At 47.0% G+C, this 27,616-nt stretch overlaps 3 protein-coding genes across 4 annotated transcripts in view; 2 read left to right on the top strand and 1 right to left on the bottom strand.

Moving 5' to 3' along the window:
* Window positions 1–15,876, top strand: part of LOC129783537 (crossover junction endonuclease EME1-like) — a 178,276-nt gene extending 162,400 nt beyond the window's left edge. Inside the window, exon 4 of one of the 2 annotated variants that reach the window (XR_008745332.1) lies at window positions 15,651–15,876. The gene's annotated coding sequence lies outside the window, so the exon portion shown is untranslated. The remainder of the gene's footprint in view (window positions 1–15,650) is intronic. The other variant, XR_008745333.1, reaches the window with a different exon arrangement.
* Window positions 13,789–15,876, top strand: LOC129783536 (crossover junction endonuclease EME1-like). The gene is made up of 3 exons (XM_055793487.1): window positions 13,789–14,468; window positions 14,838–15,027; window positions 15,387–15,876. Exons 1-3 carry the CDS (start codon window positions 14,395–14,397, stop codon window positions 15,555–15,557), a joined length of 435 nt encoding a protein of 144 aa, XP_055649462.1. The 5' UTR covers window positions 13,789–14,394; the 3' UTR covers window positions 15,558–15,876.
* Window positions 15,877–17,297: 1,421 nt separating this feature from the next.
* Window positions 17,298–27,616, bottom strand: part of LOC129783557 (uncharacterized) — a 45,890-nt gene continuing 35,571 nt past the window's right edge. Inside the window, exons 6-10 of the mRNA XM_055793513.1 lie at window positions 22,555–22,659; window positions 21,681–21,803; window positions 20,893–20,960; window positions 18,875–20,432; window positions 17,298–18,093 (exon numbers count right to left, since the gene is read on the bottom strand). Coding sequence (XP_055649488.1) covers window positions 20,226–20,432; window positions 20,893–20,960; window positions 21,681–21,803; window positions 22,555–22,659 — 503 coding nt within the window. The 3' untranslated portion in view covers window positions 17,298–18,093; window positions 18,875–20,225. The remainder of the gene's footprint in view (window positions 18,094–18,874; window positions 20,433–20,892; window positions 20,961–21,680; window positions 21,804–22,554; window positions 22,660–27,616) is intronic.

Consider the following 27,616-nt stretch of genomic DNA (forward strand, 5'->3'; position numbering starts at 1 on the left):
TGCTGGTGTGTGCCAGCACCTGGGAGGCAACATTTCACAAATGCTTCCATCTGTATTGCTAATTCCTCTCTCCTGTGCCAGATTCCCACCTCACCTGTTTATCTCTCTTCTCGCACAACCCTTGCATTGTGCCAGACTCCTCTGTCATGGGCCTGTTTCTGCCTGCATCCACACTCCCTGTGTCCCAGCTGAGCAAACATTGAATGTACTGGTATGGGTGGGCATCTAGTAACTGGCAGCATCTGAGCCTCCGAGGCCACTCCTTTGTGTGCATCTCTGGGGAGTTTCTTTACTTTTTGTGGGCTTCTTTGAGACTTGACCTTGCCAAGAGCTGCTGTTCCCGATCCTGTGCCGAGCTAATTGACCTTGTGTCTGAGACCTCTTCAGTAGCAGCAAAAAGTTGGTGCCTTTGCAGATGGCAAATTGGACCCAGTGGCTTGTAGGAGAGCATGGTAAAAGATGAGAGTGCAGAGAAATTATGAAGGTAGTGAGGAAGGAGAAGGGAAGGAGAACATCTGGCAGGTTCTTCTTTGGATCACTCCGGGAAGTTGCTCAGATGTCTATTGGCTTCTCTAAAGGTTACTACAGCTCACCTAGACCTTGGTGAAACCTTGAAATGGTGCTGCTCACATAGCTGAGTATAAGCTGGGTAGGCACAGGTTTAGCATGTGGGGTCCTTGGAGCCTGGTACTAAGGTTATATGGGTGCATAGACCCCCCTTGTGCTTCTAGCTTGAGGGTCAAGGGGAGGAGAAAAGACATTTACCTGAATGAGTTAGACCAGACAGTGTGTCTGTCCCAGGCTGTTCCTGATGGTGGAAGGGAAACACCATGTTTCCTACAGAAGTGTCTGTTGGGTGCAACCCTGCCTGCTGGTGTGGCACCACTTTGTGGTGAGCAGCAGGAGGGAGCTCTGGACAAATTGGTGTGTCTGGCTCTGCGCTGAGCTCAAATCCCCAAAGCAGGACAAGCACATAAGTGCTGTGTGGTGCCAATTAACCGTGCAGCTCATTACAGCTAGCTAATTTGGGTGCAGGTCTGCACCGATGCGATTATGCTGTTTCTGGTCCCCAGGCAGGCTCGTGTGCTCTGTGTGGCATTGCAGTGATTTTTGTGGGGCTACAGAGCACCAGGCAGGGAGGGTTCTGGAGGCTTTATGCAAGGAAATGAGAAGGAAACTGCAGGAGAGAGGAGGCTGGAAGGAAAGGAGCCCCTGGGAGCAGTCACTTAGGGTGAGGAGCTGTTTGATTTGATGTTATGCATGACATGTGTGGAGCGATAAAATAGCTTTGAAGCAGAGTGGACATCTCCCTGAACTGCCCCAGGGCTGCTCAGCAGCCTGCGTGGTGCTGCTGTGATGGGCATGCTTCCTGCAGGGAAAAACAGACAAGCTGAACAACATGGCACTTTGGCAATAACAGTTCATGCATCATAAATTAGATGTCCTGCCCCTTTGACCCACACTTCAGCCTTGCTCTGCTCCAGTGCTCACTGTTATCAGTCCAAGCTCTCAGCGGCAGGACACATAACCTGCCCAAATCCTCCTGCCACCTCTCCTTTGGCCACGTCATGGCAGTGGCTGGGCTGTGCCAACATTTTGCATAACCTTCTTGGGTTGCCTAGGTTAATGAGCCCAGGTCTCAGCTCTGTGTGCACCAAATAACAGAATAACCATGGGCTAGTTCTTTCCAGACAGCTCTGTTGCATTATTTATAGGTATGAAGTAATATACTGTCCATGAGGGAAACGCATGGGTGCTTGGCTGTCAGAGTGTAGTACAAGTGCTCTTTGTTTTGCAGCAGCCTGTATGCAAGATATCTCTTTTTTTTTTTTCTTTTTTTTTTTCCCCTCTTTCTAGTAAAGGTGGATTAAAAATTCCAAAAGATAATAAGCTAAAACTGTAGCTAGTAAGACTAACTTCAGAAAGACAAGCATCTCTCCCACAGCTACCAACCATGCTATCAATGTTACTTCAGTCTGAAATCCTTCCTGAAGTTACACTGAAATCCCTTAAACAGAGCACTCCCCGTGTCTCATACTAGTCTTCTTGCCACACTCCCTACCTACAAATGATGTAAAGATGACACAATTGCCCTGTTCGAGTGCTACTCTCCAGCTCCAAGATTCACAGTTCGCAGCCCTCCTGCCAGGTTAATCATCAATTCACATTCCTCCTCCAAAATCTCAACCTTCTCCAAAGCCCCTTTATAAAACAGATGAGAAATGTCAGAGTAAAGAGGCTTTTTTAATTGAAAAATATGGTTCCACTGATATTTTCCGTGGTAAAAATTCATTAGGACAATAATTTTTTAAAGCTTTTCTTCCTATTGCTTCATCAGAAGCAAAAGGGGTTTGGATTTAGCAGAATATTATTTTTCTATTGAAAAGAAACCTTCAGTTTCAGCCTTTTTTATCCAGGACTCCTTAACGTCTCGTTTTCCACTTCATGAGAGATCTCAGCAGTCCAGCTTTCCATTCAGTTTGGGGTAGAAAGTAATTTCAAATGTCTTAACTTTTATGAGGAAAATAATCACTTAGCCCCCAAAAAGGAATTAAAACCAGGAAGAAAATATCTTGGTTATCTATTCTCTCTCCTGCTCAGTTTTAACTGACAAGGGTGTGTGAGTGTTTTCCCTAATGTAAAGAAAATCAGTATTTATGAGAGAGTTCATGTTCCTCCTTTTAACCTGTGTGGCACAGCGATGCTTTAATTTCAGTCAGCAAGAGCTTCTGCCTCGTGCTTCCCAGCATGAATTGTTTTGGCCTGTCTAATGTTTTTTCCTCAGCATTAGCTTTAACCAGGGGAATGCTCCCAGAAAGATAAATTGGTTTATTTAATAGCCTTAATTGTCTCTCTGTGAGAGACAGAGCCAAATACAAATGCTATCAAATACTGCTTTCCCCTTTCCCTTGTGCCTGGAGCCTGACTGATAGATTGTACTGGAAATGTTGGAGCTGTGAGCTGCCCGTTCGGATGCTGGGAGGTGAAATACCTGGGATGGCACATCTGGGAGAGCATCAATGCATGGGGCAGCTTTTCTGTCTGGCACCTGATCAGTGCTGTGGAGACCCCACATTAGTAACCTGTGGTAATAATGTCTGTGTTGTGCTTGATGGAAGCTAGTTTCACGGGTGTGGAGGCTGTGGCTGCAGATACCGTCTGTTGTTGGAGCGAGGGAATAGAGCAGTGAGCTCTGGAACTGGAGTAATTTGTGTGGGATGCTTTTACCCTGCTCCCCTCATCCTCCTACCCGGCAACAGGGCTGCAGCTGGATCCTTGCTCAGACCTTCGTAGGAGGAAATCATCATCCAGGACTGCTCATGACCAAATGGAGCAACCTCTGTGCAAGGGGCACAACTTTTCTGCACCTTCTTGTATTTTGAGGACTGGGCTGTGTATCTCGATCCTGCTGGATGCAGCCCCCAAACGCCAGAGCTCTGTGCACTCTCTAGCAGCCTCGTGGCAGGGTGGGATGGGGAGGGAGGGGACCGCTGGTGCCCTTGGAAATGCTGCAGCCACCTTTACCGGAGGGCAGCGTGATGGGATGCAAACAGCTGTAGCCTGTGGTGGTGACAGCATCAGTGACAGCTATCCAATCCCCTGGTCTTGAATTCAGCCCTGCAGGTGCTCCCTTTTCCTGTTGGGAATTCTCTGTTTCTCGGTTCTCATACCCCATTTTCAGTGTGTACGGCATTGTCACGGTCCACGCAGTGGACTCATGATGGTTTGTTAACTATCATCTCGAAGCGCAAAAATCAAGGCGACCACGCCAAGGGGTTATGCTTCAATTAAACAGCACAATTTTATTGTTTTCCCGTAAAGCGGCGTGCGATAGGTAGAAAGACAAAGTGAATAAAAGGTAAAGTAAAAAGGAAAGGAAAGAGGAGTAGAGCTACCACTCACGGGTCCAAGGCGTCCCTATGGTCCCAGGTCCAGGCAGCGTCCCGCCGGTCCTTCTGATCGTCGTGATCCTTGGTGGGGAAGATCTCCAAAGTTCAGTTGCTAAGAAGGCATCTTTTTATGCCAAGCAACAGGCCCTGCTCCTCCTCTGGTCCACGGATTGTTGCCAGCCTTCGCCTTCTCCAGCCAGGTTATCATGCATGTCCAGAGAAGAGTGCCCGAGGCGCGGTTTTCCTTAGAGGCGGGTAGCTTCAGACAGGAGGCGTGTTTTTGTATTGTTTTCTGGTTCGTTGTTATGACCACGGTTGTGATCCATCTTCTGGACAGCTGTTATGTGGCCTTATTGTAGTTGTTCCCTTCAATCCCAGGTGGCAGGGAGCGGCACAGTACTCCTCGTACTGTGCAGTTCTCCTTCCCAGGGTCTTTGTGTCTTGGTGTCCATGAGGACCACGTTCCACCTCCAGGTCTGTGTTGGCAATGTTGAGACAATATTGTTCTCTTTAGACCGACTCTTACACCACCCCGTGGCTCAACATTGTTATCAGGACCATGTGGCAGCGATATAATCCTCTAAGAGGGGTAAAAGAGGACAGGGAAAGTAAAAAGGGGAAAGGAAAATGACAGACAGGAAAAGAAGGGGAAAATAATCATCTTTATCTCAACCAATTTACAATAATCAAATGATATTCATAAAAATGACTAAACATAAATCTGTTTAGGTCCTATACAATTTTCATTGTGTCAGTAGATTTAGGGATGTCCACATTGGAGGGGATATTCAACAAGATATGTGCATTGATTACAGATGTTAGATATGTCAATTGCTTTACCATTCTCCAATTTAAGACATACAATATCATTGACAAAACAAGACTGATCAAGACCAATATCAAAAGGACAACAATAGGGTGACACAACTTGTTCAAGATGCCAGTAGCAGTCGGTGACCATCCAAAAAGTGTGTTCCACCATCCATGTTCTGCATCTTTTCTCACTCTTCTCAAGACACGGTGTATTTCTTCCACATTGTGATGGCCAGTTATCAAGGTTTTCTGTCCGTTTTCTCTAACCTTTTCCAGAATCTTGATCAAGTCTTGATGCTGTAACAGTTGTTTTACCAAGGTGAGATTCCTTCCAATGGGTACAGGCTGCAATTCATGAATCAGTGTATAATTAGACTTCAACAGCTGGTGAGATATGACTGGGGCTAAATAGGACAAGTCACATCCAGTGATGTAAACACAAAAATTTGAATGATTCTTAGTATCTACAATCACCTTATCTACAGATACAGAATTACAAGCAGTTCTCAAACATGCACAACCTTTGCCAATATATACAAGCACTGTTTCAGGGTTATCATCAGGACGAACCTTTGAGGTTTGACAGATTTTCTGTGTAGCGTCTAAACTAACGTCCTGAGCTCTGATTGTGTTGCCTTCACAGACAAATCCTTGTTGTTCCCGCATGATACAAGATTCCAAATCTATAGTTTGCCATTTCTCATCCCCCTTTTGGGCCCATACTCTATGCTCAAAAGGATAGAGTATGGTTCCATTGTGATTCAACCCTAAGGCAATAATGGGGTAGGTTACATTTATTGATGCATGGGATATTGTCAATACAAAAGCGGTGGCAATGTTTGTGGTGGGGTTATAAGTAAAGTTTACCAAATTCCACCAGGATTGGAGTTTCCTCTCAAAGTCAGTGGCACTGTCCCAACTATTTTCCAAATTTCAGTGGGAAAAGTGCCTCCTTCACCTTCTCTAATAATTGAGGCAGCCACTGATTGTATCCATAATTGGGCCTGGATACAACTAAGAGCCAAAGAAAGGTTATTTTGGATTATACCAAGTGCATCTAACAGTCCAGTTTTACTATTAGTCATTTTAAAATTTAGGGCTATGAATTTTTATTTATTCATAGTTCATGTTCTCAGTGTCCCTCGGAGTTCTCCTGTAAAAATAAAACAACAGAGCTTGCCTCCCTGAGGCAAAAAGGGTTAAAATGATGGGATTATCCAGCAGGTATTTATCTTATGTTCTTTTCCCAGGGCATCGGAGGCGTCTCAAGCACATGCATTCAATGGGGTTTTCAGTACCAGTGGTACATTTCCCACAGTAGGAAGTGCCACCAGAACAGGTTGTCCTGAGAAGTGAGCTAGGTTCTTTAAATCATTTGGTCCCTTTAATGAAGGAATCAAAGAAGGAGCTGTTGGGCAAAAAGCAGTTATTTTGGGGCATCTGTTTACCCCCCATCTATCTTTTACACCTTTAACAGCTTCCCACAAGCGGACATCCCAATTTCCCTCATGAGGTTTCAAAAGTCGTTTTAAGAGACCATTGGCCCTTTCTACAGTTCCATTAGCTTGCATATAATAGGGGGTATGAAACACCCATTTAACCCCTTTGCTTCGTGCCCAATCCTGTACAGTTCTGGCGGTAAAGCGAGAACCGCTATCAGATTGTATTTCTTGTGGCTTTGGAACAGTTCCAAACCATTCACGCAGTGCTTTCAAAGTGTTCTCCCTCTAAAGCCCTGTTAAAGGCTTCGACTTGGACTAGTCCTGATGTTATTTCCACTCCCACCAGCACAAAATGTTTTCCTCCCGATCTCTTAAAGGGGCCAGGCATTCCACAAGCCTTTACCCTCCCTCAAATGCAGAGGGTCATCCTCTAAAGGGTGCCTTTCAAGTCTTCTTCGACATTGTTCACAGGCTGATATACAGGTTTTACACATTTCTCTGGTGACGGGCCAGCCTCGGGCAAGGGCTTCACAGTACCGATCTTTAGCTCCTGTGTGTTTGCATTTTACATGTAACCATTTTAACAGGTGTTCCCAGTCTTCTGAAATCTGGTCCTTCTGTACAGGAGCTAGCCTTGCTAACTCTTCAGCCCAGTTATTCCATTCTCCCGCTGACCCCCCATCTATCTGATGGGAAGCTACCCAACCTACAGCAAAGTTCCCTTGGCTGGCAATACTTAAGATGTCTCACCATTTTTCCTTTTGCCACACTGGAATCCTATTAACCTGCCATTCATTTTGCTCCCAGGAAGGAAGCCATTCGGTACATCCCTTAAATCCAGCATAAGAATCAGTATAAATGTAAACAGGAGAAGTAGTTTGTGCTTCATGTTGAAAAACGCTTCATACTGCAATTAATTCACCAACTTGTGCACTACCCTCTCCCTCTGTTATAATTTGCTCATTGGAAGAGGTACGGAGCGCTACTGCTCGGTATTTCCACACTTTTCCTTCTCTTTTGGCAGAAGCATCAGTAAACCAAGCACTAACTGACTGTTCACAGGGAAAAGGAGGGGCCACCTGAATGACTGAGACAGGTTTATCTTGGCCCTCATCCAGGCTCTCAACTTCTTTTATAGCTAGTTTTTTTTAAAGCACCTTCAGATACAGAGAAAGTGTTACAATAGCGTTCAATCTCAGCATACCACTTTCGTACTGAGGCTTTCTGGGCCACCCTGTCAGGGGAAGGGTCCCAGTAGTGACTGGTTTTATAACTTTAAATGGGCCTCTCAATATAATGGGTTGTTGTATGCTTTTTTCTACTTCTATGAGAGCCAAGCTAACCACAAACAAACCTTTTTCCCAAACAGTGTATCTTTTCTCAGCATAGTCCTCATGGAGGTTCCCAGAATGTGTTGATGGTAACTTCCTTCCCCAAGTGACAGAGGAGCCAATGAGGAGAGGTGCTATACTGTACCTTGTTCTCACCAGCAAGGAGGGGCTGGTGGCGAATGTGAAGCTCAAGCTGCAGTGACCATGAAATGGTCGAGTTCAAGATCCTTAGGACAGCAAGGAGGATGCACAGCCAGCTTGCTACCCTCGACTTCAGGAGGGCAGACTTAGGCCTCTTCAGGGATCTGCTTGGAAGAGTACCAAGTCCTGGGGGGAAGAGGTGCCCAAGAAAGCTAGTTAATATTCAAGGATCACCTCCTCCAAGCTCAGGAGCAATGCATCCCAGCAAAGAGAAAATCAGGCAAAACCACCAGCAGGCCTGCATGGATGAACAATGAGCTCCTGGACAAACATAAAAAGGAAGCCTACAGAGGGTGGAAGCATGCGCAGGTAGCCTGGGAAGAATACAAAGAAATTGCCCCATCAGCCAGGGTTCAGATTAGGAAAGCTAAAGCCCCGACAGAATTAAATTTGGCCAGGTGTATCAAGGGCAACAAGAAAAGCTTCTATAGGTGTGGTGGTGCAAGTCAAGGCGGAATGAAGAGAAACACTATGTCTGCGTGGCTGGGTTCGGACAAAAATGGCCTTTATTGTTTATACAAACTATTTATATATCTTAGACAAGTGCAGGTGTTAGACCCTGATAGGTTTTTGTGTCCTTCTTCTTGCTTGCCATTTGCTGTTGCTGTAGGCGCCTGTATGCTGCGGTTCTAAGTTCCGATTCTTCACACCCTGTTTACATACCTGACAATTTGTGGCTGTCTTGAAAGGTACACGGCTAAGTCTTTGAAGTCAACTAACTTGTCTGCAGACCCGCTTGCAGACCCCAACAATTCCCCCCTTTTGTTTTTGAACAGCTAGTACCAGGTTTGCCATGTTCTGCAGGGCCCTTGCAAACATGATGGCAACCAAGGCAATAGCAAACAAACAATACTGCCAATCGAGGGAATGGATGCCAGAAAAGGCTGACATTTTCTCAGATTTTGGTAACATGTTGCTGCAATGGGGCGCCTAAAATCCACGCAGCACATACCATCAAAATCCTCAGAGCCATGTCCTTGAGCCAACAACAAAAACCAATAGTTGCTCTGTTCTGTATATAACGGTGGCAAATTTGACTCACATTCTTAACTGCCTAACAAACAAGCTATCGACATTCAAAGTGCAAACAATATTGACTTCTTTCGGGTTAACATTATACAGAGGTCTTAATTATTGAAAATATCAAGACTTTCAGTAAGATTTTTCATTCTCTGTATACATTCACTTTTTTGCAACAATGTTTGCAAGTCAGTTTCAAGGAAGAGCATGCCAAACAAGGACTGGTTCAGTAAGGAGGCCACACATCTTTGTTGGGTTGACTGGCAGCAGCAGCGCTCCCACGATCCAGCACACTAAGCTCAGGCTGCACACAGCGAGCAGGTATCCATCGCGGACCTTCATCTGTAGAAACATAAGCATAACCTCTCCCCCAAGTTAACAATTCATGTGGTGCCGACCAATGCCCGGTACAAGGGTCTTTCATGCGTACTGACACCTTCATGCTTTCTGTAATCGTGCCTCTGGGGTCATTCCATTCATTCCCCCTTTTTGGTTTTTTGGTTGGTTGGTTAGTTTTTTGTTTGTTTTTGTTTGGTTTTTTTTTTTAAGTTAGTGCCACTTTATTAATAGACTCACACCAATTTGTACCCCCAGCTAAAAATACACATGCTATGCAAACTTTGTTATTTAAAAGGTGATAGGTTAAAACTACTTGTTCACATGCTTCTATCTCATCCTAGTTTCTACTCATACTCCCTTAAAGTTATTTAACTCTTTGCTGCAGGATCTCAGCTGCACATCATTCAAAGCGAGACCAAAACTGCACATTATCAATGTCAAAACAACCCACTGTCTGTTCCGTACAATTCAACAATTATTTTTTTTTAACAGCAAAATACATTTCAACCACTGTAACACAGTAGATTATAGACAGCTTTTCCGCGTGACAGAACACAGTCACCCTGTACTGAGAAACAGTTTTTTGCAAGTCCTGTACTACTTTCCAAGCAAATGGTGTATGAACGTGAGGATTACCAGCAGCCGCATCTCCCAATACAATAGGATATGCATGCGGTGCACTCGTGGAAGGCGTAGGAAGATCAAGGAGCAGTCCGCCTATCTGTTCTACTAAATCCCAGTTCCCGTCTTTTAATGCCCCATCTCTTATAGCCTGCCAAAATCGCCGAGGGTCGCGCGTCATTACTGTACCACTGGAAACTGGATTTTTACCACCTCCACCTTCTTCATTGCCTGTGACTGATAACGTTGTCATAGCTGGACCGAAATCCGGGTTTTCAGCATTTCCATCCTGCACAGGCAGGGCCAGAGCCGAGGGGGGAAGGTGTGTGGGCTGGCACAAATGTTGGAGGGAGTCAAGGGGGCTGGGATCGGTCCACCGATGTTTCTGCTTGTCGTCCTCGGAATTGGTATTAAGTATAAGTCGACGCAGCTGGAGAGATTTAGGGGATTCGGGGCATTGGGGAGTGGCGCCTGGTAAGGGACATGGACTCTCCCCCTCCCCCACCCCCTCATCCTCTTGTCTGTATTCAGGGGGATACAGGAGAGGTTTGAAGGATGTACCCTCATTCGCATTTTGCTGAATATTTAAGCCCCCACTTGCATCTTGCGGACTTTGCAAGCCCCCACTCCCATTTTGCTGACTTTAAGCTCCCACTCACGTCTTGTGGACTCTGCAAGTCTCCACTTGCATTTTGCAGATTTGGCAAGCCCCCAGTCGCAGTTTGCTGATTTTTCAAGCCCCCATTTGCATTTTGCTGATTTTGCAAGCCCCCATTTGCATCTTGCGGGTTCTTGAAGCCCCCTACAACATGTCTAAGCAGTCCCCGTGTAGGCAAAAACCCGGACGCCTCTTTGTCCCCTTTTTCCAGAGCTTCTGACTGTTGATCCTAAATTGTCCCAGGTCCACACACTAAGAGCAGTTGCTGGGGACATTTCCACTCCATGTGTTTTGGCCCACAATAATATATCTTTTAACTGAAGCCCACCTAAAGTAATTCCACGCTTCTCTAATACTAATTTCCACATTGATAGCACCATGGTATCTTCTTTAGATAACTTACTCCCCATGTTGTCCCTGGTGGCTCACCTTACCGGTGTCACTTTCTCCTGGGATCTTGCAGCCGCTCGCTGCGCTACTACTGGGATCATATAGGCACATCGGGGTCACCAAATGTGGTGATGCAAGTCGAGGTGGATTGAAAAGAAACACTATGTCTGCGTGGCTGGGTTCGGACAAAAATGGCCTTTATTGTTTATACAAACTATTTATATATCTTAGACAAGTGCAGGTGTTAGATCCTGATAGGTTTTTGTGTCCTTCTTGCTTGCTATTTGCTGTTGCTGTAGGTGCCCGTATGCTGCGGTTCTAAGTTCCGATTCTTCACACCCTGTTTACATACCTGACAATTTGTGGCTGTCTTGAAAGGTACACGGCTAAGTCTTTGAAGTCAACTAACTTGTCTGCAGACCCGCTGCAGACCCCAACATATAGGTACATCAGTGACAAAAGGGAGATGGGAAAATGCAGGCCCTCTCTGGAAGGAAATGGGAAACCTGGTTACCCAGGACATGGAGAAGGCCGAGGTACTTGATGACTTTTTTGCCTCAGTCTTCACAGGCAAATGCTGCAGCCCCACAGCCCAAGTCACAGAAGGCAAAAGCAGGGACGGGGAGAATACAGAACCACCCACTGTAAAAGATCAGGTTCAAGACCATCTACGGAATCTGAAGGTGCACAAGTCCATGAGACCTGATGAGATGCATCCATGGGTCCAGAGGGAAATGGCGGATGAAGCGGCTAAGCCACTGTCCATCGTGCTTGAGGAGGCAGTCCAGTGAAGTTCCCACTACACAGGAAAAGGGGAAGAGAACCCTCATTTTTAAAGAGGGAAGAAGGAAGCCCTGAGGAACTACAGGCTGGTCAGCCTCACCTCTGTGCCTGGCAAGATCATGGAGCAGATCCTCCTGGAAACTGTGCTAAGGCACATGGAAAATAAGATGATGATTGATGACAGAACACATGGATTCACTCAGGGCAAATCGTGCCCGACAAATGTGGTGGCCTTCTGTGACAGGGGTTACAGCACTGGTGGACAAAGTAAGAGCTACTAATGAATTTGTGCAAAGCTTTTGACACTGGTCCCGCATGACATCTTTGTCTCTTAACGGGAGAGACTTAGATTTGACAGGTTGTCCACTTGGTGGATAAGGAATAGGCTGGACAGTCGTACCCGAGAGTTGCAGTCAACAGCTCAATGTCCAAGCGGAGGTCGCTGTTCGGACCAGTGCTGTTTAGCGTCTGTGTCGGCAACATGGGCACTGGGATTGAGTGCACCCCTAGCAAACCTGCCGATGACACGAAGCTGTGGTGCAGCTGACATGCTCAAAGGAAGGCTTGCCATCCAGAGGGACCTTGGCAGGCTTAAAAGGTGGGCCCCTGCAAACCTCATGAAGCACAACAAGGCCACGTGCAAGGTCCTGCATGTTGGCTGGGGCAATCCCAAGCACATTTACAAGCTGGGCAGAGAACGGATTGAGAGCAGTCTTGAAAAAGATTTGAGGGTGTTGGTTGATGAGAAGTTCAGCATGACCCAGCAATGTGTGTTTGTAGCCCAGCAAACCAACCAAATCCTGGGCTGCATAAAAAGAAGCATGGCCAGTAAGGCAAGCAGGTGATCCTCCTTCCCTGCTCTGCTCTTGTGAGACCCCCCCTGTGCAGTACTGCATTCAGCTCTGGGGTCCCCAACATAGAGAGGGCATGGACCTGTTGGAGCTAGTCCAGAGGAGGCCGCAAAGATGCTCAGAGGGCTGGAACACCTCTCCTAGGAAGACAGGCCAAGAGAGGTGGCGTTGTTCAGCCTGGAGAAGAGACGGATCTGGGGAGACCTTAGAACAGCCTTCCACTGCCTAAAGGGGCCAGCAAGAAAGCTCACGGGGGACTTGTTACAAGGGCATGTAGTGATAGGACAAGGGGGAACGGCTTTAAACTGAAAGAGGGGAGATGTAGGTTAGATACTAGAAAGAGATTCTTCACTAGGAGAGGGGTGAGGCACTGGAACAGGTTGCCCAGAAAAGCTGTGGATGCCCCATCCCTGGCAGTGCCCAAGGCCAGGCTGGACGGGGCTTGGAGCACCCTGGGCTAGTGGAAGGTGTCCTTGCCCAGGGCAGGGGGGGAACGGGGTGATCTTTAGGGTCCCTTCCAACCCAAACCATTCTATGATATTATATATATATATATATATAATTGCTATTCTGAACATACTAATAAAAGCATTTTCTGCAAATTCTTGAGTTACAATCAGGACAAGTCAAGGAGAAAGAAAAAAAAAAATCAGTTGTTACAGACACTGATTTTCTCTGGAACATAAATATCATCCACACCACAAACTCCTTCCTTATACAAAAGACAGTAACAGAAAACACCGGTTTTCTTATCAATAAGTCTGAGCCTCTCATGAACTTCTGTTAAAAATGACTGAGACATAATTAGCTCTTCTTAAAAAAATAAATCTCTTCAGTACCTCCTTTCATGCAGTTAGTAGCAAATCCAATTTTTCTGCCTCCCTCTATTGAGCCCCTAAGCAGCAGGTTAGTATGCAACAGTGGCGATCATCACATTCATGTTGCCTTAACCTGAATAAAACCACTGCATTCATTTAATAGCGCTTAAATTACCAGAGATACTCAGAGAGCTAGAAATACCATTGTGAAAAGGATAATTGCTCTACAAGGAAACATTAACTTCAAGAGCTTAATGGGTAAGTAAAAAAAAGGCTCTGAGACTTGAAAAAATACAGGGAAGTAGGAAAAGATGAACGATAACTACAGTTTCATATACACAAATTGTACAAAATTATAGTCCAATTCCCTTTTGTCAAAACAAACCTTCAACAGCTTGATTCCTGGGTTACAGTTTGTGCTGCATGAAAGAAGTCTGCTAGAGAAAAAACGAACCTCAAAGCATCAGACATGGGCAAAACCAGCTGTCTAGAGCAAACTGGGACAGAGAGCTCGTAACTTGACTTAAGTCACATTGGAAATCAGTGGAAAAATCTTCAAGGATTTGATGCCCCACGGAAAAAAAAAAAAAAAAGCCACGAGGATATTTGTTTACATTAATTCCTTGTAGCAAAGACTGGAGACCAAGGGGTGATCCCACACAGAACTATTCCCCTATTATACAGAAACACAAGTAAAGGCCCCTCCAGCCTGTCACCCCAGTGACCACTGGGGAATACCTGTGAATGAGTTCCCAGTCTTACTTTACTCTTCTTGGGTTTCTCAGAATTCAGTCAAAAAAGAAACCACCACAGGCGGCAGCAAGTGTAAACCAAGAAGAGGAACAGGGAAGCCTGAGAAATCCGGGAATAACCAGAAAGGATGTGGAAGAAGTAAGTACCTGTAAAACAGGCATGCAGCCATCATCTCTTCTTTGAACACTGTTCCAAGAAATGGGCTACACGAAATGAGAGCTTGCCACTGAAGAGCTGTGGCAGCTGGAATGTCACTAAACCAGTATTAACCAGCAGGAGGCACACCACCCCCTAAATACTTCAGTCCCTTAAATTAACTGTTCCCAAAATGGGGAGAGAGTGGCTGGTCTTATCCTGTAACAAGAAGCTGTGACCCTTTTTTGTTTCAGACAAGAGTGCTGTTTGGTGTGACAAGATTAATTGTTCCTTTCGTGGTTTACAGGCTTTAGTGGATCTGCAAGTGTCCAAACAAGTCCAAATCCAGATGTTTGAGAGCTGGGAGGAGCTTGGAGAATTTGTCACCATGTTCACAAAAGCTGTAGCTGAAGCACCATTCAGGTGAGCAGTCAGATGAGGTTTGGCCATGTCTTCGTAGAGGCTGCACTTTCACAGTTACTGGAGGGAAGAGCAGCTACGTGGCTGTACTTCAGGACAACAATTTTTAACTGGTTGACAGAAAGGGAATTCTCTCATGTCAACGTACCACTTTGTGTGCATGTTGGCTTGTGTCAGGATGGCTCCCAAGTACAGGATTGTTTCCCTTTTCAGGAGGAAATCTGGGTCTCAAGCAAGGAAACTGGTAATGCATGTAAAGAAAATAGGGTCAGACTTTCATCATTTGACGCCAATGCAATGACAGATGCAGGGATAGGGTTTTCTTCATAGCCTCATTGTCTTACTTGCTTTCCCATTCTCTGTTCTCCCTAGGCGAGCAAAAGAGGAGACGGACTTCCCTTTCTACTCGGGTCCGGGGTGCTGTGGAGGGCCGAAGGTGGATCATGTTGTAAATGGTCTCTTGCAAGTTTGGAAGAGGCAGTTAGAACAAATTAGGCAGGTCAACTTTGCGATGGCTGAGGCTATTGCAGCTGCCTTCCCTTCTCCACAGCTTCTGTACCAGGTGAGATTGCCTCAGGAATACAGAGTACTGTGCGCAGACAGCCAACAAATGTAAGGCGTGGAAGAAATAATGTAACTGGTATTTGACATGATGATTCTGTGGGAGATGTTTAGTAAGGCAGCAAAGGAACGGATGCCTTGGCACCCGTTGCTTTTGGCTGTACAGAGCAGGCTCCTGAGGGAGCACTACTAGTTTCACATCAGCCTGTCAGCTCACAAAAGAGACCTGGTGAGGGAGGGACCAGGTGAAAAATTATGTTGTGAAAGGGTAGAGCAGTCACAGGTGCCTAGCTTTGATTATTTTTTTTTGAGCAATGTATCCAAATGGATGACACTGTTGTTCCTTTTTGTTGATTTTAGGCCTACAGCAGATTAACCTCGGAGACGGAGCGGGAAAACCTGCTGGTGAACATCCCTTCGTGCAGTGGTGCTGGCAGGACCTTCCAGGCAGTTAGACCATACCTCTCCCGACAAATCTATCAGCAGACCACTTCCTACAACCCTTCTCTCTATTTGAATTACAATCCATAGCCCCAGGGAATGAGGCTGTTACAGTTTGACTGGTTTAGGTATTCAGTTTTGTTCTGGGAAGAAACGCTTAGATAATTAAGTTATTGTGCCAAGTTCAAGTTTAAAGTTCAAGGTCCACGTTAAGTTCAAGGTCCAAGTTCAAGACTTTATTGTAGCAGAAGAAGGTTGGATGAAATTGTTGAACGGCTGGAGTCTGCAGAAGAAAGGTGGTGAACATCATCAGAACATGAATTGGACACTGTTTATAGCATTGATAATTCCTTCTATTTCATAAACAATTTTGAATAATTAACTTTGCTTTGTAACATGTTGTCTTGAATATAGACAGGTATGCCATGTGTTGAATACTTTCTACTGCTAGCCTAAACTGCAAGTAGTTACCTTCTCCCTCCAGTGTGAGAAATTCTAATGCTCAAGCAACATGGTGCTGCGCCCCCCAGCACCTGCTCGAGTGAGGTGGAAGAACTTTACCTCACAAAATAAGACTCTCAGTTTTCCACTGTGGCAGATGGGAACGAGTAAGACCAATTTTCAGATATAAGTTTAGACTGCCTTGATTCAGTCTCCAGATGGCTTAATCTATTGAGGGTCTTGAAATCTGGTTGTATGTGCTGGAATTATGAGGTCTAAACAGTTGGCAGAAAAAGCTTTCTTTTACTTAGACTGGGGAACGTGCTTGCCTGTCCACAAAGCCATTAGCACTTGTGGACAGGCACACAAGGGCAGTTGAGGTCTGCAGCAGCAGCACTTACAGAGATGAGTGCCCAGAGTGAATTAAGCTTCCAGTGTGTGGAAGTTACCCCTTGGAACCACGATGCCTCTGAAGAAAAAAGCAGGTATTTGGCGGGAGCCCTTGCCTGGCCAGTAGCACGCTTCTGACCTGAACTGGTAAATCTTATTAGCCTGGCATTTGCAAGCTTAAGACGGCAAAGCAACAGATGCTGGCAGGAATGTCTGCAGAGAGGAAATATTGCTTTGAATGTTGTTTGCCATTTTTCTGAGCATTTCTGGAGAGTTAAGCAAGGAACTTTTAAAGAATGTGACGAGTTAAATACCAAAAGCAAAGCCTAAAGCTGTTTCAAGGAAGCTCAGAAAACAACACAAGCTGCTAAGCCAGAGGCAGGCAGCCCTTCCCTCCTCTGATTCATGCTGTCGCTTTTTTCTGTGATACTTGGGGAATCACAGTTTTACCATTAGGTTACAAAAAGGTGACAGCTTACTGCCTTGATGACCTTGGGATGAAATGCTACAGGCTGTTTCCTTGTGGCACTGCTCTTAGCAGCAACAATCCCAGGTATCAGATGGGAGGCAGCAATTCTGGTAACTAATGAAGGATGTCTCAGTGGAGTCTGTCGCACGGATATTCTCTGAAACCTCCGCTTCACATTATGCGTACGCTGCATTTTAGTGCTCACAAAGCTCTTACGGATATGACAGACCTCGGGATTTCTCTGAACTATAAATTCATTTGTGCAGGTGAGTTTTCTTTAGGTGCAAACCACCAAACCCCCCAGCCTTCCCAACAGCTTCCCCCAGCAAAGCCCTGGCCTGTCTGCTCCTGTGCTGCTGCCACAGTGCCACCCAGTGCTGCCTGCCGCGGCTGCAGCTGCTTTGTCAGCACTAGCTGGTTAAAATAATGATTTCTAACTCCACTTCACGTACTCTGAAATAATTTTTGACAGTTTCTGAAATACCCGAGTGAAAATGCGTTAGCAACATAAACATCCAGTTCAGACAAACTGCTGTGAAAACTGTTGTATTGAAAATTCAGCTCCTTTCAACAGTGCATCAGCTTCTGCACTGCAACATATGGATGTGCAGCCACCCTGCACACTTGTAATTGGTCCTGGAGTAGGCCTTAATATATTACTCCCGTACAGCTGTATCACCAATTTTAGCACAAAGAGAAATGAGAGCAAGGAATGGATATGTATTAAAACCCTCCTACCTCCAGGATAGAGCTATAGGCACCCAGATAACGCAAGGCCTGGTTTTTTCCACTCATACAGATCGGTAGCTTTCTGTGTCTCACCATCTAGGTAAACATCCCATGGAAGTAAGAAGTGTTAACAAGTTTCGGTTAACGTGGGCAAATCATGGGAGTTACAGGCCAACTGCGAAACATGCATGGCAAAGATGATCTGAACAATACCTCTGCTCTGGGTGGAGTGGAGCAACAAACCAATGCTGACTGATTAAAAGCAGTTTCATCAGAACGCAATTCCATAGGAATTCTGCCTGTGCAGATGGTGGAAGGAGATGCTGATGAAGTAAGTGCCTGTCCAGGACAATCACTGCTGTGAGTTCTGTTGTAGCATATTTTGCAGGGTTTTATGGTTTTGAAGAGCGGCTACCACATCCTCGTAGCGAGTGTTCATGCTGATGCACAGGGGTTGACGTTGCAGCTCTGTCAGCTTGCAGGCGGCCAAAGTACAGAGGATGCAGAACAGCACGAAAAGCAGGACTCTCAGCGCCGACCGCGACCAGGAGTGCTTGTGCCGGGGTGGCTGAGCAGGACGAGAACTGGAGGCGGGATCTGTAATGAAAGCGTTTACAGGACAGAGAACGTGAGGAATAAATCAAGTATCTTTTTAATAGTCTACATTCAGAAACAAGCTGTTCGGGTGAGATACTTCAGCCTGTGCTGCAGCTGTCTTTTGTCATGAATTTTCATCACTTAACTGTTCAGTAAGTAGATGTGCAGCATCTGTTTAGGATGAAAAGTTTCAAATTTAGTTTCACGGTCAGCACAGAAGAAGGTGTAAAGCACCTTTGTGGAACACAAGACCTGGTTTTGCACATATAGGTCAGTACACTTAAAAAGAAATGAGTGGAGGTACGTTCTCCTTAGGAACAGCTGAACTTTCTTGTAGCTCAGCAGTTCACCAGGAACACAAATTAAGGGGAAAAGGGCACACCAGCAGCGCTTATTAGAAGTCTAAGGCCGCGAGGCAGGGCAGAGCTGCTGCTGAAAGGGCAGGCCCTTTGGATCATCCGCGCGGTGCAAGCCCAAGCTGGGAATGTTCTTCTTAGATCTGTATGGCTTCCATAGTTTTTTGGTCCCTTCTCCCTGCATGACACCTCCAGGATGCTCCTCAGTAAGTGTTTATGGCTTAGTTATAAGCAGGAGGCTTTGCCTGTTATGACATTTCGGATTTGCACTCCTGCAATAGAACAGAGACAAGCGAGTGCATCTGCCAAGCCAGTCCTGCGGCAGCGTCCCAAGAGCCTCCTGTCGAACAAAGAGCCCTTACTGACTAAAGCAAAACAGAGACATTTGAAACCCTGAGCACAGCACTAAAGGTGCACTGATTTACCTGGATCTGGAGCTCTTGAAGTTGTACCATAACATCTGGCATAGTCAGCACTTGCTGCTCGGTGTTTGGAGCTGTAACTAACGATACCTGCCCTGAAACCAGAGCACTGAGGGCACAGGAGAGTAAGGCCCCAAAGATGAGCAGTGGATGAACTACAGCAGGGGCTCTTCCACAATATCCCTGTGCCACTCCTGTCACTCATTACCGGGGAGAAAGTTAGTTTATTTTGGCAGAGCTGGGCTAGCAACAGCCCAGAGGCTCACCTGCTGCTGTGCAGTGAGACTCTGTCAAAACCTGGGTAGAAAGCCAGGTTTGTAGGTGCTTGTATACACCCCAGTAATCGATCCTTGGTCAAAGGCAGGCAAGCAGCAGTCCTCTCGTAACAGAAATCAGGGCTTTTCTGGCCTTGTGACTAGCAGCAAGTCCTTGAAGGGGAACAGGGAAGAGCAGGAACCCAGCACAGAGAGTGTGAGGGGGCAGCGGGGGGAATGTGCCTCTCCAGTGGCTTTTTGCCCTGCTGTGTTGCAAAAGCAGTGTAAGCACTCACCTCATCTAGCCAGCAGCCTGCTGCTCTGAGGGCTGCAGGAATTTCGGTTCAGGCTGGTGGCAGTTGTGAGCCTTGTCACCCGCTCTGTAAGAAGAGGTGGGATAATCTCCTGGTTATTGCTGATCCACTGTGATGTTCTTCCTCTCTCCTCAATAGACGCCGCCTCCCTATGAGCATGCTTTGAGACACCCTCCAGCTTTCTCAGGAACAGTAATGAGCTCAGAGACCCTGGACAGATGTGGCGTGTCAGACCCATTCCAGGCCCCTCTCAGCTACCAAACTCAGTGAAACACAGCCGTGTGAGGCCTCGGCCTCAGCACGCTGCTTCCACCCATGGTGTCAGGGACAGAAGTGCCTGTGGCATCGTTCTGGTCTGCAGGGAACGGCCAAATGTCAGACCTTCACCCAGATTCACACTCAGCCGAGACACAGGCAAGTCAGACCCCAGGCAGCGGTGCCGTCCCTCCTGCAGCACAAGGACAAGCATGGAGCCAACGCCAGCTCTCTAGCTCTGAGCGGAGCAACCAGGGGTGCCTGTTCGCTCTTCTCTGGCAAACGTGCTGTGACCAAAGGAGACAGACCAGCTGCTTGCTTTGACAAAGGGGACAAAGCCAAGGTGAAGGTCTGCTCAGCCAGAGTGATCCCAGTGCCTGAACACTGACCACACATGCTTTAGGAGCAAGAAAAGGAAGTCCTACACTGGTATCTTCGGAGCTAGAATATTATTGTCCTCTCATGCCAGTCCAGCTGTGGTGGTCTGTCCCAGTCGCTCCTTCCCATCCCTCCCTACGTGAGGCAGGAAGCTCAGAGCATGGTGACGAGTTTAAAGCTTCCTACTTCTGTGACAGGGATAACATTGATAAAGGCTTTATAAAGAACCGCTCCTTTGGGTAGACAACAGATCGCTTCCCTGCTCTCACTGCTGCGGGGCAGAGGTACGTAGACCTCTTTGGTGTATCTCACAATCCCATCCTCCAGGGCATACAGAGTCTTGTTACGGCCCATCCCCACCTGGAAGAGGATGAGGACTGTTAGAAAGGGAAGGCTGGAGGTCCACCTCTAAAGAAGATCTGATCATTGGTCTGCCTTGCTGGATATCCTGCCTTCGACAGCATCTGTTGCTTTGTATTTCAAAATAAAACCACGCTATTTGCTTCCAGCAATCCATATGCAAAAGTGCTCATTACAAGGGAGGAGATACCGATTCCACCCTGAAGCACAAGCACACAGTTAGGTTACAGAAGCGTTCTGGGATTTCCAGAACTTTCAGACCTTTCCTGAGTCACATGGGCACAGGTGTGAGCGGGCTCTGTGACTAAGAAATACCAGGCAATGAAACCCAGCTTCAGGTTGATATAGAATATAAGGAAGAGCATTAAGAACAAGCTTGAAAGAGAGGAGGCACTGAAGACAGCACTCTGTTGTGGGCTGCTGTTTCTGAGAACAAATGAAGAGATACAAAACCACTTACATGAGCCCCTGGATGCCAGCGCATCAACCGCTGCGTAGCCAGAATGTTGCCCGCATGCACAAATTCACCTGCAACAGAGTGACAGAGTCAGACTGCAGAGCAATGGAGCTCCCTGAAGCCCTGGCAGAACACAAACGGTTCCAAAGCCCAGCTTTCTGTGGGAATTTTCTAAGAAATAATTACTTCAATTGCTAAAAGCATATAAACAAAAATGCTCTTAGGGGGAAATGAAAGGCAATTGATAGACCATGGCAAAAAGCAATCCTAGGCTTTGAAAAGATTACTTCTAGGGGACAAGGCATTTTCTGGTTGCTGAAGGCATTTGTTTTATTACCTTTCCCATTGATGTTTTCATCAGCAAAGCTAATAATTATTAAGCACTTGGCTGCAAGAATCTGTACTTTGGCTTCTGCTCAGCCTCATAATTCTCCCCTTTGTAAACATCTAAAATGCCCAGCTTTTCACCGCAGTGTGGGGGGAAAGTAGGTGTCCCACAGTGTGCCCTCCTCCCAGGCGCTCCAGAGAGGCAAAGTCAGAACCAAAGGAGGTTTTCTGCAGGCAAGTTCAGCTGGCCGCTCGCAGGCCCATCTGGGAGGGAGGCTGCTCACCCTGCCCTCCTGCCGGTGGCTACCCTTCATCACCAGGTTTCACTGAAGCTTCCCTTTCCTTTCTCTTGGAAGCTGCCCTGGCCACCTCCTCCTGAAATAACAACTGACACCAGCACCAGGGGAGAAGCTGCGAAGAACCCAATGAAGTGCAAATAAGACTCAGCAGACGCTCAGACCTACCATCTACTTTTTTAAATCCATAGCGCTTGCCAGGGCTGCGGCCACCTACATTTTTGTAGCTGCCTCCAGTTTTCTTAGAAGCACACCTGACGGCAACCAGGCTTGTCTGGGGAGTAGTTAAAACTAGGTTTGGAGGAAGAAAAACAACATCAGCTGAAAAAAACTATTCTTTTTTCAGGTTTAAAGGCTAACAGTTAAGACAGGCTTTAAAACTAAAGGCAAAAGAAAGCCCAGGGACCGGGGGGAGGAGAAGTACTTCTAAGATAAACCATAATTAGACTACCATGGCCTAAGTCCCCAGCAAAGAGGCCACATCTCAAGTACAGTTACTGCCCAGGGAGGAATAAAACACTCGGCAACGATGTTAAAGGATATGCACAAATTCATGTTTCAGCAAGGCCTTGTCAAACGAGGTACAGATGTTACTGGTTGCTGTGGACTGGCCTTATATTGCTTTGAAAAAAGACAAGTTGTGATCTCTGTTTCAGTTTCCCCTTCGACTGAATGGCATTTACTTAGTAATATTTTGAAATCTTACAAATGAGAAGACTCCAATTCAAGACAATATATAAGCACGTATTCAAGTGGGCACTAGTGATACAGCCAGGAGCAGTGTGAGGAGTGTCAAGGATTACAGAGCCCTGGGAGTAGTGGTAAGGGACTCTGGGGAGCTGTCACAGTCCACGCAGTGGACTCATGATGGTTTGTTAACTATCATCTCGAAGCGCAAAAATCAAGGCGACCACGCCAAGGGGTTATGCTTCAATTAAACAGCACAATTTTATTGTTTTCCCGTAAAGCGGCGTGCGATAGGTAGAAAGACAAAGTGAATAAAAGGTAAAGTAAAAAGGAAAGGAAAGAGGATTATAGCTACCACCACGGGTCCAAGGCGTCCCTATGGTCCCAGGTCCAGGCAGTGTCCCACCGGTCCTTCTGATCGTCGTGATCCTTGGTGGGGAAGATCTCCAAAGTTCAGTTGCTAAGAAGGCATCTTTTTATGCCAAGCAACAGGCCCTGCTCCTCCTCTGGTCCACGGATTGTTGCCAGCCTTTGCCTTCTCCAGCCAGGTTATCATGCATGTCCAGAGAAGAGTGCCTGAGGCGCGGTTTTCCTTAGAGGCGGGTAGCTTCAGACAGGAGGTGTGTTTTTGTATTGTTTTCTGGTTCGTTGTTATGACCACGGTTGTGATCCATCTTCTGAGTTATGTGGCCTTATTGTAGTTGTTCCCTTCAATCCCAGGTGGCAGGGAGCGGCACAGTACTCCTCGTACTGTGCAGTTCTCCTTCCCAGGGTCTTTGTGTCTTGGTGTCCATGAGGACCACATTCCACCTCCAGGTCTGTGTTGGCAATGTTGAGACAATATTGTTCTCTTTAGACCGACTCTTACAGGCATCCAGTTCCCCAAGGCATCACACAGAAAGCTGCAAGGGCCTCGCTCCTGGTAACAGCTCCCTGAATCCAGGTGCTCCTGCCCAGGTCAGAGGCTCCAGCCTGCTCTGTGTATCTGTCGGGATGGCTTTTTGATGGCAGCTGGGTGGGCTCTACCCAGCTCCTTTCCTCTTTGAAGCAGAGATGAGACGTCGTCCAGAGAGGTTTTGGCTGGCTGCTGCAGGAACGACACCTTTGCACTGACTCGCATCCAAGGGGATGTGGGGAGATTACAAAAGTGTGCAATCTCCTACCAGCAAAGAAAGAAGGAAGAAAATGAAATTAACAAAATTTTCCCCTGTATTTCTAGTTTTAGGGCGTTAATGTCTGTTGGACTCTGCTGTTGCTCAGAGTGCAATTTATGAAGAATAGTTGCCTGGCAAAGGTTTTAAGCTCCTGGGGTTGCTCAGATCACCCAAATGTACCGCCTGTCTGCTTTGTGTTGATGTTCTGAAAACTGCAGCTGCTTGGGGCAGTGAAATCTTCCCAACCCCCTGCTCCTGGCAGCCAGCGCCGAGCCTGTGCTCACACTCTGAGGTTGAAGCAGTCTGTATTTTCCTTCTGAACGTGTGGCAGTGCTTACGCAGGGGCTGAGGAAGGAGATTTGAGGGGCTGTGATCATGCAGGCCAGGCTAATTGCTGCCAGCTTCCTCGGTAGCAGCTCTGGGATCTTCTCAAAGATTCCTTCTCAAAGGATTTTCTTGGGTGTCAGTGCAGATGGCAGTATCGGAGGACAGTCCACTGTATGCCACTAAGTGATGTGCATCATCTTTGCCTTGCAGCAAGCAGTTCAGAAATCAAATTCCATGATGTCTCTTGAAGATCTTTCAAAACCAGATCCATATTAATTCGCACCAGTCCTGACCACAAGCACATCGCAGCACATCTCATATGGTACATCTTTGTCCTCTCCAGAAAGGCCACATGAGATTGCAAGGGCACCGCTCCACCTCTCCTTACGTGTTCCTTACAGACGTACCAGCTGTTGGGGTTTGAGTTTGTTGCTCTAATAGTGATGGTCAGGGAAGAGGAAGAGGAGGGTGCATTTTGCCTTGATTTCATTTTTTCTTTTCCCATCCACTGGGTTTGTCATGACACTTGGGCTGGCAGAGTGAGCAGTAGCTGGCAAGAGGTTCAGCATCATGCAGGGCAGCTGTTCCTGCTGCTGAGATGGATGCAGGGCTGCCTCAGGAGCCAGGCACAGGTGAGGATGCTTGGACTCCCTGCTCTCCAATTTCATAGTTCATTTAGATGCACAGACACGAGAGGGGGATTACTGCAAAGCCAGCCCTTGTCACTCCTGACTGCAGAATCATGATGGGAAATAGAAATCTCTGAACCCTGAACTGCCTCATACTGAAACCTTCTCAGGGTGGAGGACCTGGAGGTATTCCCTGTTCTGCCTCTTCTGGGGCAAGCTCTTGAAGGGAGGGTGTTTTTGGTGTTTTGGGTTTTGGTTTTTTGGGTTTTTTTTTTTAGAAGATAAAGATTTTGAATATTATGCTAGGGATTTGGCTGCAGCTGGATCTTAAATGTTTTTGGGAGCAAGAGCTGACTTATTTAGAGCACAAGTCTGGCATGTGAGCAGGCGGGAAGGGTGAGCTGTGGCCAGCCCCCCAGGGGGATCAGGGGACCTTTGCTGAGCTGCTTCTGCCTTGCAGAGCAGGGGCTGGGAGCTGTTGGTGCATGTCTTGGGGCGGGGGTGAAGGTGCAGTAAGGAAAAAGCTGCTTAAACTGAAAGACTGTGTTCATAAACGAGTGAGTAGGTGACAGTTTAAAGGTCCCTGGGGACTTTCGCCTAGCAGAGCAGCAGCTCAGAGGAGGCTGTAGGGATCAAGCCTGAGCTGTTCTGGGGACTGAGGTTGATGTATTTACAGAAGCCGCTGTGCAGCATGGGGTTTGTGCTGTAGCAGTCCTCTGAACCAGTTTGCTTGGTGGGGGCGGCCACTGTTTCACCCCCCCGTGGGCTTTTTCCTAAAGGCTCCACAGGATGGCCTGGCCTCTGCCAGATCCTTGTAGGTGTGTGCCAGCGTTGTGTCTTGGCTCGCAGGCAGCCTCTGCGGGTCAGTGCTGGGCTTAGCCCAAGCAGGAGTTTGCTCAGGGGCTGCAGAATCCTTACCTCCAATGACCTCATCTAATAACTAGTGTGAGCTATCCTTATGGTAGTTGGGAGTTCTATATGTCAACACACACGTTATCCTGTGTTTTGCTGATGAAAGGGAGCAGGGGCTGCAATAAATGCTGCCAAGGTCAAGACACCTCTCTGAAGCCTCCAGCCAGGATCCTTGCAGTCAAGCCCAGCTCCACCACAAGCTGGAGATGCTCACAGGGAGCTTTGCTGGAAAGGCTCTGCGGTCCCAACTGCCAGCAGTGCTACCGCAGAAATGAGTGGCATCATCCCTGGCTGAGACAGGCAGCTGTTTTACTGAGACAAGCATTAGTTTTATGTTACGTCCATGCTCTCAGACAGTGGATTTTCTACCTGTGACTGCCAAAACGTCAGTCTTTGAGGGAAGCAGGGGAAGTGAGGAAAACAGCTCAAGTTTTAAGGCAGCAAAGACAGAATCCCATTCAGCCTGTCTTGGGAAGTGTTTACCTTTAAAGCTAGTGTGATACACCTGTAGAAAGTACAAGGCAACAAAACAAATGCACAAAGTTTTCTCCTCAGTGATAATCTAACCACCAAAAAGGGAGTTCTCCACTTCAAAGTGTGACTGCTCAGGCTGGGGAAGTGCAGATAAAACTGAAGCTGGTTATAACAATGTGACTCATATTTCCTCTAACGGCTGCTTCTGATTTCAGGTCCTGTTTTCCCTGGAAAGCAAGTAGAGTTTTGTTTCTTTTGAACAGAATAGATTTGGAGGATGCCAGAACATTTTTCATTTGACCGTTTTCTATGGCATTTAAATGTGCAGGCAACGCTGTTGGTCAGTGGAAGAAGCTTCACCACCACAGCTGGTGACCGAAGCACTTGGGGCTTGATGCGCTTTGGCAGGGTTTTTGGCTCTGTCGTTGACTTGCTGCCTGCGGTGGGCTTGTGCATTGGGAAGAAATCTTGGATTGGGAGTGAGCTGTGGAGCTGGAGGGAGACCCAGGGTATCTGAACACTGGGGTGATGTGGACTGAGACTCAAGCTGTTATGGGCTGCAGTTTCACACATGTTGGTGTGCTCCTCATCGAGTGTGGGTTTATGGGTCTGTTCCTCCTGAACCATGGTGAGTGAAGCTCTACTGAGCCAAAAGCCTGCTGGTTTGAAGATAACAGCTCAAAGCTGTCGTACCAGCAAGTCTTTCTGCTTTTGGAACGATGGTGTTTGGAAGGGGTTATGGGGTCTTCCCTATGGCCAGAGTTGCAGTCTCTCTCACCTGCTTGCTCTGTCCTCTCCACAGGTCACTGGGTAGGGACAAGGGGAACAAGAGGCACAAGGCAAACTGCACCTGAGCTGGAAGGTTGCTTTGGCCTGTCCTTTGCAAGAAGGTGGGTGTTGGAGGTGGAGGTGAGGCCTGCGACCAGATGTCCCCATTGCCCTCGCTGAAGAGCAGAGCCCTTGCAGAAGCAGGGTGGTGATGGTGCTCGGCAGTGGTAGAAGCTCCCCCCCTGAAGCCTGCTGATTTTGGAAGTATGCTACTGTTTTAAATTGCTGTTTCCTGTGGAAATATTCCTCCTGACTCTTGAGCTGCCAAAGGAGTGACTGCATTACCGTGAACCTCTGCTGTAGCCAGTGGAGTGATAAAATGATCTGGTTCTCCCCTTGGCCTTCTCATACTCACTGTAGAATGATCAAAGTGGAGCAGGAGCAGAGCTGTGTGCTCTGTGACTGCTGTTAGTTCCTGGTACTGATGCTAGATACATCTGCTAGATGAGGTGCTTTAAACAAACATCAGAGGTACTGCGAGAAGCCTGATGAATCTGTGCTGCTGAGGTTTTGCTGTATTGACACTGGGATAAAAATGAAAGTTAAACACAAAAAAAGTGCTGTAGCTGGAATTTTTGAATAGCTTGTTTGCAGTCCGGTTAGCTGGAAATTTGTGGAAACTGGGTTTTGCAGCAGAAAGCCACGAGATGAAGTATTTGTGTGTTTAGGATCATGTTGCAGGAAAGTCTTTAAGCAGATGAAGCTGTTTTGATGATGCCTTTCCAGGGGAGAGAAGTTCTGTAGCATCCAGCAAAGATTACAACTCTTAACCCCTCTTCTCCTGGTCACCACAATCCTACCCGTTAACACTGATCCAGCAGGTACACAACAGCTCTGTGACGCCTTGCTGTCTCTAAAGCAGCACAGTTTTGGGGGGATGCCACAATGCATTGCATAGCTAAGACTTTGATATGCCCAGTGGGGACTGAAATGGATGTAGTCTCTGGACTGAGCATCTGCTTTGGAATTAAATGGGAATTTTGCCTTGCCTTGAGTCATATGTGTACTGCTTGTGATGGTTTATGGCTTGGCGATAAATGTGTTACAGGATGATACTGGGTCCCTGGCTGTGACCAGGATCCCACTAAGGTGG

This window comes from Falco peregrinus, unplaced genomic scaffold (assembly GCF_023634155.1).
Source record: "Falco peregrinus isolate bFalPer1 unplaced genomic scaffold, bFalPer1.pri scaffold_51, whole genome shotgun sequence".
NCBI lineage: Eukaryota > Metazoa > Chordata > Aves > Falconiformes > Falconidae > Falco > Falco peregrinus.